The sequence below is a fragment of the Montipora foliosa genome, chromosome 11, assembly GCF_036669935.1.
Source record: "Montipora foliosa isolate CH-2021 chromosome 11, ASM3666993v2, whole genome shotgun sequence".
NCBI lineage: Eukaryota > Metazoa > Cnidaria > Anthozoa > Scleractinia > Acroporidae > Montipora > Montipora foliosa.
Window position 1 is genome coordinate 50,853,541 of NC_090879.1, and position 14,422 is coordinate 50,867,962.

A 14,422-nucleotide genomic window follows, 5' to 3' on the forward strand; every position below is an offset into this window, starting at 1 on the left:
TTACTTTTTGTAGATGAGTACAGGTACCCTAGAAAACACTTGAACTTTCTGTCTGGTTTTGCTCTGAGTCGGTCTCTCCAAAATATATGTGCTTGAATTCGATTATCACTTTTTTGGCAAAAGTTGGAAGGAAATGGAGGTTTATTACTGCCAGTCAATCAGCCAGAGGCATTGAAACACTCCCAATAGAAATGGCCTGCAGAGATCAACAAAATAATCTTGTTTCAGTTTTCAAGGATGAAACATGATCCCACTGAATCCTTGACTTACTTTATTTTTCTAGGCTGACAATAACATTGTACAGTCATATAACCGGTACATTGTGAGCAGTAGTGGCTAGAAGCCCCTCTCTATACTTTTAATTAATGAAATAAATGTAATCATAAATGCTGCAAGAGATCTTACACAAGAGATCTAATACACAAGTCATTTGTCTTACACAAGTCTTTTGTTTTACTTACCCCTCCCCCCTTATTCTTAAGTGGTTCACATATGACTGTACGTTTGCATGACCCTTGTTAACTGAGGTTTTAAAAGCTCTGTCTATAATTACCATAAAATTGGCTATGTGTAGAATTGAATATTTACTTGTCTGAACGATATACATGTACATACATGACTAATGTTCTTCTTCCATTACATGCATCTTGCCAAAAGTGATTTTTTACAGGTATTATTTTTCCTATAATTGTACCATCTCATCCTTTGTGCTGTGAGCATGATTATAACTGTTCACAACATTCGTCGCAAGTGGAGGTCATGCAGGTGCCCAAAACAACCCTACGGTTGGCCAGGAACCCAACCCTTTGCAAATTATGGTAATGATTGCCCTATTTTACCTCTCTTGATCTCATGTTTGTTTTCAATAATTGATTTTGTTGCAGATGTGATATTCATCATGAAAAACTCAGTGTGTTTTGTAGCACCTGCAAGCAGTGCATCTGCCATCAGTGTGCTTTGTGGGGTGGGACAGTAAGTACTGTACAATGTAATCATATTCTGGTGTTTTTCATTTGTTCCACTATTAGAATGTGGTCACTTACAGGTAGGAAGAATGAAAATCATGATGTTACATGTATGGTCCAGTGCACACTGGTAACCTTATTTGGGGATGAAGTTGACTGGTTTTGTGGCAGCCCACAATGTGTTAAGCACTACTGCATTACTGTGAGTTTGCATTTGCATCTGGTTTGCATCCTGATTAGCCGGACTTGTGGGGATGGCAGTATAAAATACCGGTAGTCTGGATGATCGATGACGTTGACCGTGGTATATTTTTCTTCCTTCTTGATTGGACCAGCTACCAGTAGTTACAAGTCTTAAAATAAGATGTCAAACCATTCTTTTGAATTTTCTGTTGAATTTAATTGCAGCACTCTAACCATACATTCAAGCCTCTGGATGAAGTTTATGATCAACACGTGTCCTCCATTACAGATGAGGTACTTACATTAAGCTATAGTGGCTCAATGTTTGCCTTTGCTTAAGAGTAATTGAAAGTGTAATGATTCCCAGCTACAATGTGGTTAATTACTTGTCAGGTTGCAGCCTTGAGACGAAGATTGATGGAACTCATTAGTCTTGTTCAGGAAGTGGTGAGTCTTGTCATGTACAGTCAATACCTTTCCTTGTAATTGCTCTCCTAAGATGACATCTAGGTTCCAGCATCTAAAAACTTCTTAAATTTGAGAGAAGGGACACTACCCACAGGAAAATTTGAAGGTGTCATACTGTGGTCCGCACAACTGGGTCTTTGAACATGAATAGTATTTTTCACTCGGAAGTACTTGTACTTGTAGATACGTAGATCCCTTGGTTTGTTAAAACAAGTCTGGGCAATTGATTTTGCAAGCCTGCAAGCCTACAAATTACGAGTAAAATCATCTGGTGTTAGACAGAGTAAAATACATTGTACCAAGTCTGACCAGTTAAGTTCGGTTTAGGCGTCAAAGGGTTAACAAATTTACTGCATTGCTATTAAGGTGCCAGCTCCAACATGGAGACTAGTATCCATTGCTGGCAGAACCTGACAACCCAGCCATGAGCCCCATGCAGCAGAGGAGATATGCATCCATCACACTGATAAACAGTGGAAAGTAGAGGGTGGTGGGGGGAGGGGGGTGGAACTACTATATGCTCCACACAAAGTGCTCCTATTTCCCACCATGCAGATAAAGAAGCTCTATTAAACACCCAAAGCATGAAGAATCCGACACATGTGGAAATATAACCAGACCACTGACAACAACTGACCGCAGCTGATCCTAGTTCAAGCCGAACCGTTGCATTTAACTTCGTCTAACAACTGTGTCTCTAGGGGAGGTTGGGTGCCCGAGACATTCTGGATCTTCCACTATTGGCAGCCAGCTCCAAGATGGAGACTACCCATGGCTGGCAAAACCTGACAACCCAGCCATGAGCCCCCACGCCCAGCCGGAAGACCTCTATAAAGCCCTCCAAGCTCAGATGTCCTCCAGCTGGAGGGAGGGGCCCATGGTCCCTTAAGCCAGAGCCCCGAAATGCCCAATTCTGAAGGCACCCAAGGACTAAAGAAGTGCTCGTGAACATGCTGACCAAATGGGGAACTGCTAACAGCCTGTAGAACCACTGTGACATACATACCGCAAAATGCTCATATAGGACTGCTAACCTGAAGGCAGCAACACTGGTATACCGCTGTGACCCATGTAAGCCTGTGCATATACCGCTAAACAGCCTTACCTGGATCTCGTCCGTGTATGATACTGTAGGTCCCAAATTAACCCATCCACTCCTGGGGGTTCCCAGTTGACAAGTAAAATTGTCTGGCAATTTAGACGGAGTAAATTACTAAGTCCGGCCATTTTAGGCCGGTTAAGGCGTCAAAGGATTAAAGGTATTTATTTGTTTTAAATTTTGATTAATCAGGTTTAAGAAAATGTGTGAAATGTCTGATGAATTTGCCATTTGCTTGAGCGACTGAATGAGCATCAGCCTGTGCCAAATACTGCTGACCGCTCTTTGATGATCGACTTACCCAGACCAGTGTGACTGTTGTCCTGGTTTGTTGTTGCAGTTTCTCTTCCTGCCTCACTACTCCTGTATTGGGTGCAGGGACTCGTGGCTGGGCTGGGGATGTAGGTGGTCCCATCTGGGGAGGGGTTGGGTTGCTGGCCAAAGTCTGTGCTGTACCAAGGTACCTGACCTCCACTTGCGACAAATGTTGTTAAAAACTTTATTACTCATAAGCTAATTATTATTACTTGAAGCGGTTATTGGATGTATACCGACTTCATAGGTAACTTCGTTTTATGTACTACATTGTAACTAGTACATTATACTTAATAAGTACACTTGCCCTTTTAGGAACGTAATGTTGAAAGCTTGCGAGAAGCTAAAGAAGAGGTTTGTGAAAAGTTGTTTTTTAGATATGGCTTCAGGCATTGCTTATTATAAGTAGAACAGGAGTCTACAAGATTTACCAATAAGAGTGTCATCTAATATAAAGTGAAGTGCTTCACAAATACATTTCTTCGCACAGTGTAACTCATTATGCCGAGTTTAATTAACTTTTACTTACATTTAATGTTTTCTGGTAACTTTTTGTAGCGTGTTCGTGAGATTCGTAATGCAGTTGAATTGATGATAGCTCGCTTGGATACTCAACTGAAGAGTAAACTACTCACTCTAATGGGTATGTGTTATGAATTCAACAATAAACTTGAACTTAACCCATTGACTCTGCAGGCACCCTAGGATTCCCCTAGTTTGACAAGTAAAATTGTCTGGCGTTAGACAGAGTGGAATCTGTTAAGTCTCTGCCAGGGGCGGCCGACTGGTGTATGGTTTTCAAAGTTTTTGAATATTTTAGTCTTAGTTTTCTCCACAAAAAAACTTCAGAAGATCTTAAAAAGTTTTAAAAGTGCTCAAGCGAGGTATGGAAGGTAAAGATTTCTTTTATTTCAAAAATATTAATATTTGCTATTTGTTTTGGACTTTTGTTCACGGTCGGTGGGTTGATGGCCTCTCGATTAACACTTACCCTGTTAACTTTATGATCTCTGTACTTGTATAATAAACAAATTACTTCATGATTTGCTCGTTTAGTATGATTTTTATTACTCACTCGTTGTGAAGGATCATCAAACTCACTCATTTGCTTCGCTCACTCATTCGTTCATGCGATCCCTCACAACTCGTGAATAAAAATCGTAAGCACTCACCAACCATGAAGTAATCTATATATCTCTGTCAGTAGTAATATTATTGTGAGGTTGCCTTTTATACTAATTTTTCTTTAGTTTAGACATTTCCTCATTTTACAGGCAAACAGGCTGTTGTATTGCAATAATTATTGTTAGTCACTAACTGTACAATAATTATTGCAATACAACCGCCTGTACTTTGTTGTTGTGACAGTGTGCACGCTCATTACCTCTGCTTCACACATAATGTATACTTTTTAATTAGTCGATAACAATTATTCTGTTTCGTTTATATTTCTCTTTTTTCGTTAATCAGGACAGAAAAATTCCCTGACTCAAGAAACAGAATTGCTGGAATCCTTGCTGCAGGAAGTGGAACATCAGGTTCGCTTTTATTATCTTAAAATGTACTTGTGATATTTTACCACTTTCAGAGGAAATACCTAAACTACCAGGTGATTTATTTGAGTAAAGAGATTGCCTTTTAATTTCTTTTGGGTTTACTCTCTTCTAGTTGCACTCTTGTTCCAGAAGTGAACTAATTGCCAAGAGTGGTGAACTTTTGCAAATGTTTAACCAGGTGGGAGTAATAATCAACAACTACATCGGTGTATTCATCAAAGTGGAGATGGCTAGTGGTGGATATTTACTGAGGGGCGAAGCGGCAAGGTACATGTCCACCACTACCCACCAGCACTGAGGTGAATACATCATGTTAATGTAGTACTGTACCGGTACTGTTGTTTTAGTATTATACCAATAATATTATTATACTAAAACAGTGAGATAATAAAATTTATAGCACAAAAAGATGATCTTTACTCACTTACCTCTGCAACGATTGCAATTTTTTGGGTGCAAATCATGCGTTAGTTGCTCAGAGGGGAATAGCAAAAGATATTCAGAGTTTGTGTAGCCAATCAGAGCGTGCCTTCAACGCCATCCACTGTTTTAGTATATACAAATTGCAAATATAGCTTTTAACGACATACCGAATGAATCAATTTATTTTAACCCACTAACACCTCTGACGTTGGACAGAGTACATGTAAACATGTCAAGGAGGCAATAAAAGTGTATTTTAAAAAGGAGGGTCACTGTGCTCGTTTCTGTGGTACGACACTGACCACTCCTTGCATTCCTGATTTCGGACAAATCTATCTCAATCCTATAGATGTAATTGATGGTATAACGCAGAGCCTGGTGTCGTTCTATGGGTAATTTGTGAACATAGCTGCATTACCTGTATTTGAATCCCGTTGCAAGTATACTTAACCCTCCATAATAGACTTAAACTTAAGTGTGGCTGTTCAACTCATAATGTCAATTTTATAAAATTGCCAGCAAACTGGCCATAGATTTTTGCTTTTTTACCACTCCATGAAGGCACCGTTCTCAGAAAAATTATTATGAAATTAAAAATTGGGGTCACTGCGCTTGGTAAGGAGAAAAAGCCCTTCCTTGAAGGATTAAGCTTGGTGGCAATGAAAATCTGCCATTTTATCAATGTGCGCGATGCACAATAGGGTTGTGCAATGCAAAACCAGGGAATCACCATAAGTACATTTTATTTACTATTTTAAACTCATTGAACTTGTCATTCCTTTAGCAAGTTAACATGAAACTTCTTTAGAAGGACCTCTTCTTGAGTTGATGAAATTTTGCATCAGAGTCAAACTTCAAGGCCCTGCGGGTGTCAGGCTGCTTCCTTCTTTGCTTTGTAATAAATAATTTGTTCAAGTTGATAATAATAATAATTAGTCTTGCCAATCAAGTATTTCATTACCGGTAATTATTTTGTTTGCAGGTTCATCGGAAGCCAATGGCTTCATTTGTCAGTCCTCCTATTCCGGCTGATTTTTCAAGGTAAGGTGTTGTGGGATTTCTGTTTTTTGTTGTGTACCTACTAGTAGTTTCTTATTTTCTGCAACAATTAAGTTTTTGGTCCTTGTAAGTTTTTTTTTTAACATTCATTTCTACTTTTTTAATTATGTTCCTTTATTTCAGTGAAATTGTGCCAGCATATGACACAAGCACATTTTGTATCACAAATTTTAGGTACGTTAACTTTGTCAAATGTGGTAGAAACATTAATTTGCTCACCCTAAAATTTCTCTGTGGAAAGAGCCGGCACATTATTGCAACACTTGCAAATTTTTGTTACAAAGAGAATGAGCAAGGCTTTATTAAGTTAGTTACAAATGTTGTTAATTTTTTTTGTAAATAGATTCAATGTTTATGTTGTTATAGCAAATTAAATACCATATAATTTCTTGGACCTCAATTAGACAGTAAAGTATGTATACAGTAGAAATTGTTTAATATTGATTATTGCATGTATTATTGATACTGTTTGTTACTTATGGTAATGAATCTGATCCAATCAGCGAATATTTCTTTGTCTGTATGTCATTTTACTAGTAACTGATTTATATTGTTTTTTGTTATAGCCTACTTCGGCGCAAAGCAGATCCTGTGTACAGTGAACCATTAAATGTCAGTGGGCTAAGTTGGAGACTCAAAGTTTATCCTGTATGTAAATGTCATTAAATGAGTTGATTAAATAAACTACTTTTATGACTTCCACAGCTTACCACCTTAGCAGCTAACATTGAACAGTTTACAAGGCTAGAAATCACGCTTGCATCAATGACAGCTGAGATCTTAACAGTCTAAGAGCTTTTTTGTTTGTGTCAAGTGGTTGTCTAAAGCTTTCTCCCATGCCATCCCCACCTGCTTTGTGTTTTTTCCTCTCTGATCAGTCCAGTCAGTGTGATAGGACCTGGAACGGGAGCTTATGCCTGGATTGTTGGGATTTGCCAACTAGATTATTACTGTTACCTGGGGATGGTAAAAAAATATGGTACTTTAAACTTCTAGATAGAGGGTTTTCGCAGCAGCCATGGATGTTACAGGTGTAGATTGTCTAAAAACGAATTAATGGCAGTCACGTTGGAGTCTTAAGTTTATCCTCTGGGAAATAAGCTTTCATTATTTTTCAGGAACTAATAGAGCTGAGGGTCTAATGGGTTAAGACATGCCACTGAATTAATTCTCACAAATGTCTGCAGAATACTTTCAGCATTTTACCAACAGTAGCTCTTAATGGCTTTTTAAGAATATAATTCTTGGAACTTGTTGTTGTTCATATCCTGTGATGTTTTAGGATGGTAATGGTGTAGTCAGAGGTAACTACCTTTCTGTCTTCCTGGAGCTTTCAGCGGGACTGCCTGAGACATCCAAGTAATGACATATATGTAAAATGCTGAAACTTAATCCTTTTATTTTAGTTTATTGCGCATTTAAAAAGGTGCAAACTTTAAAGTTAAAATTTCAACGAATTTTTGTCGCCAGTCTCATCAATTACTAATCATGACCCTTTAGTACTTTGTGACTGGCAGATCTTCATTAACTTAATCAGTTTTTATTTTAAAAGAACAGTCTGTCAACTGTTGTTATAAAACCACAAAAACCTTAATTCAATCCTAGGCATTGCTTTTTAGTTTAACGTTCATTAGGGTGAAAAAGTCAAGTTATGATAATTGTTCCTTTTTTCCTGTGGTTAAAGTTATTAAAAGCAAGTTAGACATGAACCTATAGGCCAAGGGGCTTTACCCTTTGGCAGTACAAGACCTAGGGGGTGGCCCTCAGGAGAATCAAAAGTATCTTGTTGTTTATTACTTTATGTGCATATAATTATGCTGTTTATTTGCTCTCGCCAGAGAATCTTTTGGGAGATCTTCTTACTTTATCCAATACCAGGTCACTCTTCTCACCTTTTCCTCTATTTTCCAAGCATCTGCATCTTACTATGGATACTTCTTACTTGCATATTGTACCTATTCCCAAGCTCTTTTTATAGTTTTATTTTGGGGTGAATTTGATTTGAGCACTGTGTACAGAGAGTGGCACAGATCATGGCCAAGAGACTTTGTAAATTAACCTCAGTTTAACAATAATTTTGAGTCACTCCTATGTATTACATTATCTGTGTTTCCCTTTCAGATATGAATACCGAGTAGAAATGATACACCATGCTTCCCCTGACTCAAGCAAGAATATTGTGCGGGAGTTTGGTGGGTTATGAGGAACTAAAACCTCACTTAATAAAGATTTCATTTAAGGGTCAGGTTGGTTCACATGTCCAAAGTCATGTCATCATTAGGAACATAATTTATCACAAACTGGAGTGATGTTGCTGTGGCTATGACTTTCCTCCAGGGTACTTTTTTTCTGAGCTACTTTCTGGGCCTTTTCGATGGAAGTCTAGTCGGTTGTAGGAGGTTCTGTAGTTGTTTCTTCAGTACGTCCTGGGTCTGCTGTGAGGCTTCTTACACTGAGGTCGTGGCTGAGTCCTCAAGGTGATTGTTGCATTCAGTTCGATATGTTTGCTCAGGCAACTAAAGAGATGGAACTGGGTGGCATCAATGTGCTTTGAGGGTGGTGGATGCCCTGATATCTAACAAGTGGTCTTGTTGGTGACATTGTGCTGCCAACATTATTTATTAACCTGTAATACACTGTGGAGAACTTGAGAGTCACTCCATTGGTGCACTGGTCAGCAGTTACTGTAGCAGTGTACACCCAGTTCTTGCTGCCAGAAGTAAAGACAGGGATAATAAGAGAGTTGTATAACCCAAGCTTGAGATTGGGAGAGAAGTTGCTCGACCAGGCAGAGGACAGGGGTTCAAAGGCTGGATGTATTTCTCACAAAATAAATATCTACAGAAAGTGAGCTGGTGAGGGGATGGTGTCTGCACTGATCAAGGGTTACAAATGTATGTCTCCTGTCCTGGAAAGGGTGGCCCCTAGGTAACAAAACTCAGTTAGGGCGTCTACTTTCAGCCTAGGCTGCTAAGTTAAGACATTGGTAGTGACCTTCTCACAGCCCGGAGACTGAATTTGGTTTGATGTGCATGCCCATGGTGGGAGAGTACTGGCTCAATGAATGAAGGGATTCAACAATGGTGTCTATCAATTGGCCCCAAAGGGCAATGTCAGCAAAATTCAAGTTGGTTCAGTGAAAATGTGCGCCAAGTGCAAAGTATGAATGGATAGGACATCCATGTCTTAATGGGTTCATAATGTCAATGATGACAGTTGTAGACATGTAGGAGCACACGTGGAACAAGCATGCAGGCTTTTCTAATGCTAACTTCGGATCATGCTCTATTTTAGCTAAAAACAGGCCTGATCACAGGGTATTCTAATGCCTGATTTCACCTGGAACGGCCTTGGCAGCTGCCCATTCAGAAACACTGAGTGAATGGTCTTTGAATAGAGAGCCTTCACCAGCCTGATGATTTTTGGCAGAATACTCTTGGGCTATAGGAGGATCTTGCCTCCTTTCTGAGATGATTCCAGTGTCCATGTGCATGACCTACAGTGTAGGCAAAACCTTGGCCGTGATGACTAGCAGTGAAATTCTTTGATAGTTGGAGCAGTCGAGGGCAGATCTTTTACCATTGAAGTAGTATAGGAGGATGCCTTGCAGCCATTGACGTAAGATCTTCTCACTCATCCAGATGTCAATGAAGATCTGGTCAATTCAGTAATAATAGGCTTTGTTGGCATATTTCAGCACTTTAGGGTTGATACTGACAATCCCAGGAGCCTTATCATCCTTCAAATAAAGGAGGGGGGTACTAATCTGTCTCAGAAGGTGAGCCCCATGGAAGGCTTGATGTCTGGTGCAATGCAGCAGGCCAGATTGATCAGTTTAATATCAGCAGATTCAAGTAGGCTTCACCTGTATTCCTTCAATCTGTGGAGCTCGCTGGCTGTGTCAATGAGCTTTCTAGCTACAGAGTAGGTAGCCATGCTAGCCATGCTAGCCATGCTTTGAAGAAGAGTGGCGTGGTCACAATGAAGCACATAGTAGCACTGGCCTTGTAACTTAGCGATTGCCAGCATCCCAGTAGACAAGCCTTGTTGCAGCTGTTCCTGAGACCCAGTTCATCATTTGCGGAAGTGTCCTTTCTCTCTCCATGAAGGCCAACTATTCAAAGACAACATCGCCGAAAGGTGGTTGTGGCGCAGCATCCTGTTAGGTGACGTGGGAACCTACAGTCTCGGGCAAAATTGTTGAAACGCTTTACAATACCTTGCCCTCCCACAATGTTGTTTTGGCAAATGGGCTCAGAAACTCGCGTTAAAACAACATTGTGAGGGGAGAATGAGCTGCGAAAGCTTCAGATCTGTATAGTCGTGTACTGTGCCAACGAATTTTGTCGCAGACCTTAGGTAGTTGAAGCACCTGTGCTTCCACCAAGGTGCGACCTCTCCATCACACCCCCATACACCTTACATTCACGAATTTTTCAGTGTAGCGCAGTATGGCGCTGTTCCTTTACATTAGAGAGCTTTAGATTATAGTTCGAGAACGACTACGAGTACGAGATTTTTACAGAGAACAACAGTGAGCGCGCGCAAACCAGCGTCATTTTGGCGGGAAAAACGTGATACCGTCTGCGTCATTTTAGTACGAGCTTCTGCAAAAATGTCGTGTCAAAACAAGTCAACAACACGGTAGCAGTTTTGGCATTTTTTGATCAGTAACTGAGCAACCTATACTGGTAACAGAGCAAGATTAAGTGAACGGGGTTGTAAATTTCCTAAGTATTTTCGCTAAAAACGGGCAGTCAAAACTCGTACTCGTTCTTGTCCTGGTCTAAAGGACCCAATTAGGCTTATAAATTTATCAACAGAACGGGAACGTCAGCGGCGACGTCGCGCGCAGCAAAAATACCATTAAAAATTCAGAATAGAGTGGATTCTTCTCTATTCTGAATTTTCATTGGCATTTTTTCTGCGCGCGCTGTTGCCACTGACGTTCCCGTTCTGTTGCTAAATAAGCCTATTATCGTAACTGGGATGCCAGCATTTCCTAACACTTAATTTAAAACTCAATGCTACTTTTGTATCGGAGTCATGGCGGTGTGTCAGCTCATACTTCATCGTTTGCCATTTTGTGAAAAAGAGTGGGGATAACCTAGGTGTCTTCTTTTTTTCTTTTTTTTTTTTCTTGTAGCATCAGACTTTGAAGTTGGTGAATGTTGGGGTTACAATAGGTTTTTCCGTTTGGATCTCTTGGTATGTATTCTTTGTACTTTTCCCCTGTTTTTCCCTATTTTTTACATGAAAAGTGTCCTACTAATATTATTAAGAAGTTTCATATGAGTATAGCATGAATGCCTTAAATTAATAAATTTTTCTATAATTCATTTTCTTTAATTCATTAAAGGGTAACATTTGTTTACCATTTTCGACTGTTAATACCTTACCTTACTGGTTATGAAATCATGCAGAAGGCTTAAAATTGGGGAGATGGCTTGTTTAGCATGATCTCAGAACTTTTGAAGCCAATCCTTTATAGTATGATACCGAAACAAAGTGAAAACAATGTTCCTTGCTCAGTACAGCTTACAACTTATCTAGTAATGTAGCTTATTATTAATTTACAAGAATGAAAAGTGGTATTGGATACATGGATGCATGGATATCTTTACGCTGGACTCCTGGCCATAATTATATGGAAGTGGGAGCAATGGGACTGTTTTTCTGTCAATGTACGGCGGGCTCTCCCAGTGTTGAGCACTGGGCTTTCCAAGCGCCTGTCTCCACCCGGCAACTAAAATTAGGGACCTTTAGATTCTAGGACGAGGATGGGAATGATTACGAGAGTTGACTGCCCTTTTTTAGCGAAAATACTTAGAAGATTCTTTTTTTTTTTTCGTTGGGAACATTTTTATCAATGCAAAGTGTTTTAGTTGAGGTTCACTTTAAATGCATAACCACCGTTGTTATTTTTTCCTTTTTCAGGCAAATGAGGGCTACTTGAATACAGCCAATGATACCCTTATTCTACGGTTTCAAGTCAGACCTCCAACTTTTTATCAAAAGTGCAGAGATCAACAGTGGTGAGTATTCTTTTGTGCTGTCGTTAAACAGAACCAGAAGAACAACGAAAAACGAAAAACGATTTAATCGAAATTTACTAGACTCGTACCACTTTGATTTGATTTGATCTGAGTTAATTTGTTAATTTGTAATTTTCAGTTTACAGTGTCGCCAATTAGTCCCCCATGCAGCGCTAGGGGACTCGACACTTAAACAAAGTTCCTTTCCTTTCCTTACTTCGTACTCGCAATGGGAAATACCACAACCTAGTTTGATTCCTACGCAAAAGTATGTAAAAGATACAGAAGCACGTGTCAATCAAATTAAATCATCAATTGTCAATCATCAGTGCACTGTTCGGATGTACGGTCCAACAAAACAAATAATGTAAAAAGAGAGTTACGATGTCTCTTGAATTTTTAATTTTTTTGGTAGTCTTAACAGTTTATGAGTTGATATTCTAGTGACCATTTGATATTTGAACTGCGAATAGTAGTAATTATCATTCGATGGATTTTTTCCTTTTCATTGGCCGAGAGCCCACCACGTGACCTGCAAATAATTGTCTACAAATAATTGTTTGCTGCAAATAATATTCTGCTCATGCGTAATTGAAACCACGCTCTTGTGTGAAAATGGCAGTTCGCTTTCCTGAGCTTTCAGTAAAAGATTTAATTGTTGGGAATTGTGAAAAATAAAGTTAACTCAATCATCGAATGATAAAATAATTATTGAACTCGGTTATCGCAAAATATCGTGATTTGTCAGTGTCTCGCAGATAAATTATTTGCCTCAGCCATCGGCTTCGGCAAATAATTGATCTCCTCGCCACTGACAATTCACGATATTTTGCTCAACCTCGTCCAATAATTGTTAATTACTAAATCATCGTCGTTATGAACGTGACGCGAAAGGAAAGCCTAAAAAATTCAAGCTTGAACGGGATTTGAACCCTGGTACACACTGCTCAACCAATAGACCATTTTACAGTTGTGTGCTTAGTTACCTGGCCTATGAATGAAAGTGAGGCTAGGGTTGACCAACCTTCCTGTTTTTCTTATATGCGCATGAGAACAACTTCGTTAACATAAGAAAAGGAGGGAGGTTTGACTTTGTATCATAACAAGGTCAACTCCATGCAGCCGCTTGGATTCCTTGGGTTGCTTGAGGTGCTTAGGTTGCTTAAGATGCTTTGCTTGCTTGAGGTGCTTTGCTTGTGATGCTGACCCTGTAAAAACGTCTGTTGAGCTGTCAAACCAGCTGGTTGCTGATCATTTTTGTGAGTTCATGTAATCCCGTAGAGGATGCGATGACACTATATTTTATAAATTTGAACTGGAGAAAGAAGCATGAAAGAAATGTTTCTTTCACGGGAACACATGAGCCCAACAAATTAAAGTAAAGTAAAGTAACCATATTTAACGTCGATAACTCGTAACAGTAATTCAACTTCAACAAAGCTGAGGTCTACGGTGCGCTCATTTTACTGCCCCCTCTCCATCAGTGCTCCGTTTTACGGGTATTTAAAGCTACTTAGCTTCACCGAAAGGAAAGAAGTCGAAACAAGGATGCGAGATCCGGGAATTGAACTCAGGACCTCTTGCACCAAGGCCGCGCACTAACCGACTGTGCCATCCTTGATCCTCTCCGGCATCGCAGAGGTCATAGGTTCGAATCCCGTTGGTACCGCCTGAATTTTTCAGGTGTCTGTAAGAGACAATTGCTTAAATTATCCTGCATTTCTTGCCATAGCTGAATGAATGGTCCAGCTCCAATGCTATCATTTTGCTGGTCGACAACCAATCCAAACCAGTAATCAGAACCTCTTATCTGCCACTGGGAGCCGTTTCATTTTTTGAAAATATCATTGCGTCATTTCTGGTTTTCAACATTTTATTGACAAAGTTTTCATATGATTTTGATTTCAGGTACATAAATCAGTTAGAGACTGGACAAAGTCAGTATATACAACAGATAAATGACTTGAAAGAGGTAAGCGAGCGGCATCAGTTTACCAATGGCCAATTTTTATGTAATGCATTTTCCCGATACATGTACGTCTAGGTAGAAATCAAACAGCGCTCACTCTTTTGGTAGGTTTTGACTTCGATTGAGCGATATGAAACGTTGTTAGTACGTAAGCCCTCTGTCCGTATTTCCCCCCTACTTTTGAAAGGCAGATGTCCCCAACTTTTTATGGGAATATCAGATTTTCCTAAAGCGCTTCTTTTCAAAGGCCGCGAATGCTCTACTTCCAGGATGCATTCAAGTGGGAGATTTGCGACGGCAAAATGCTTCAGGCAGAAAAGAGATGAGGAAAATTGTGCATTGGTTATATT

General features: G+C 39.6%; 1 protein-coding gene across 4 annotated transcripts in view; it reads left to right on the top strand.

Moving 5' to 3' along the window:
• The window catches only part of LOC137977861 (E3 ubiquitin-protein ligase TRIM37-like), a 40,755-nt gene that overhangs the window by 14,728 nt on the left and 11,605 nt on the right, over positions 1–14,422 (top strand). For all 4 annotated transcript variants that reach the window (XM_068825209.1, XM_068825208.1, XM_068825210.1 and 1 more), the window contains 15 exons: positions 885–972; positions 1,374–1,442; positions 1,542–1,595; positions 3,346–3,384; positions 3,589–3,673; positions 4,501–4,568; positions 4,699–4,764; positions 5,992–6,050; positions 6,192–6,242; positions 6,635–6,716; positions 7,351–7,427; positions 8,190–8,260; positions 11,215–11,276; positions 12,006–12,103; positions 14,012–14,075. In XM_068825209.1, the coding sequence (XP_068681310.1) occupies positions 885–972; positions 1,374–1,442; positions 1,542–1,595; positions 3,346–3,384; positions 3,589–3,673; positions 4,501–4,568; positions 4,699–4,764; positions 5,992–6,050; positions 6,192–6,242; positions 6,635–6,716; positions 7,351–7,427; positions 8,190–8,260; positions 11,215–11,276; positions 12,006–12,103; positions 14,012–14,075 (1,033 nt within the window). The remainder of the gene's footprint in view (positions 1–884; positions 973–1,373; positions 1,443–1,541; positions 1,596–3,345; positions 3,385–3,588; positions 3,674–4,500; positions 4,569–4,698; positions 4,765–5,991; positions 6,051–6,191; positions 6,243–6,634; positions 6,717–7,350; positions 7,428–8,189; positions 8,261–11,214; positions 11,277–12,005; positions 12,104–14,011; positions 14,076–14,422) is intronic.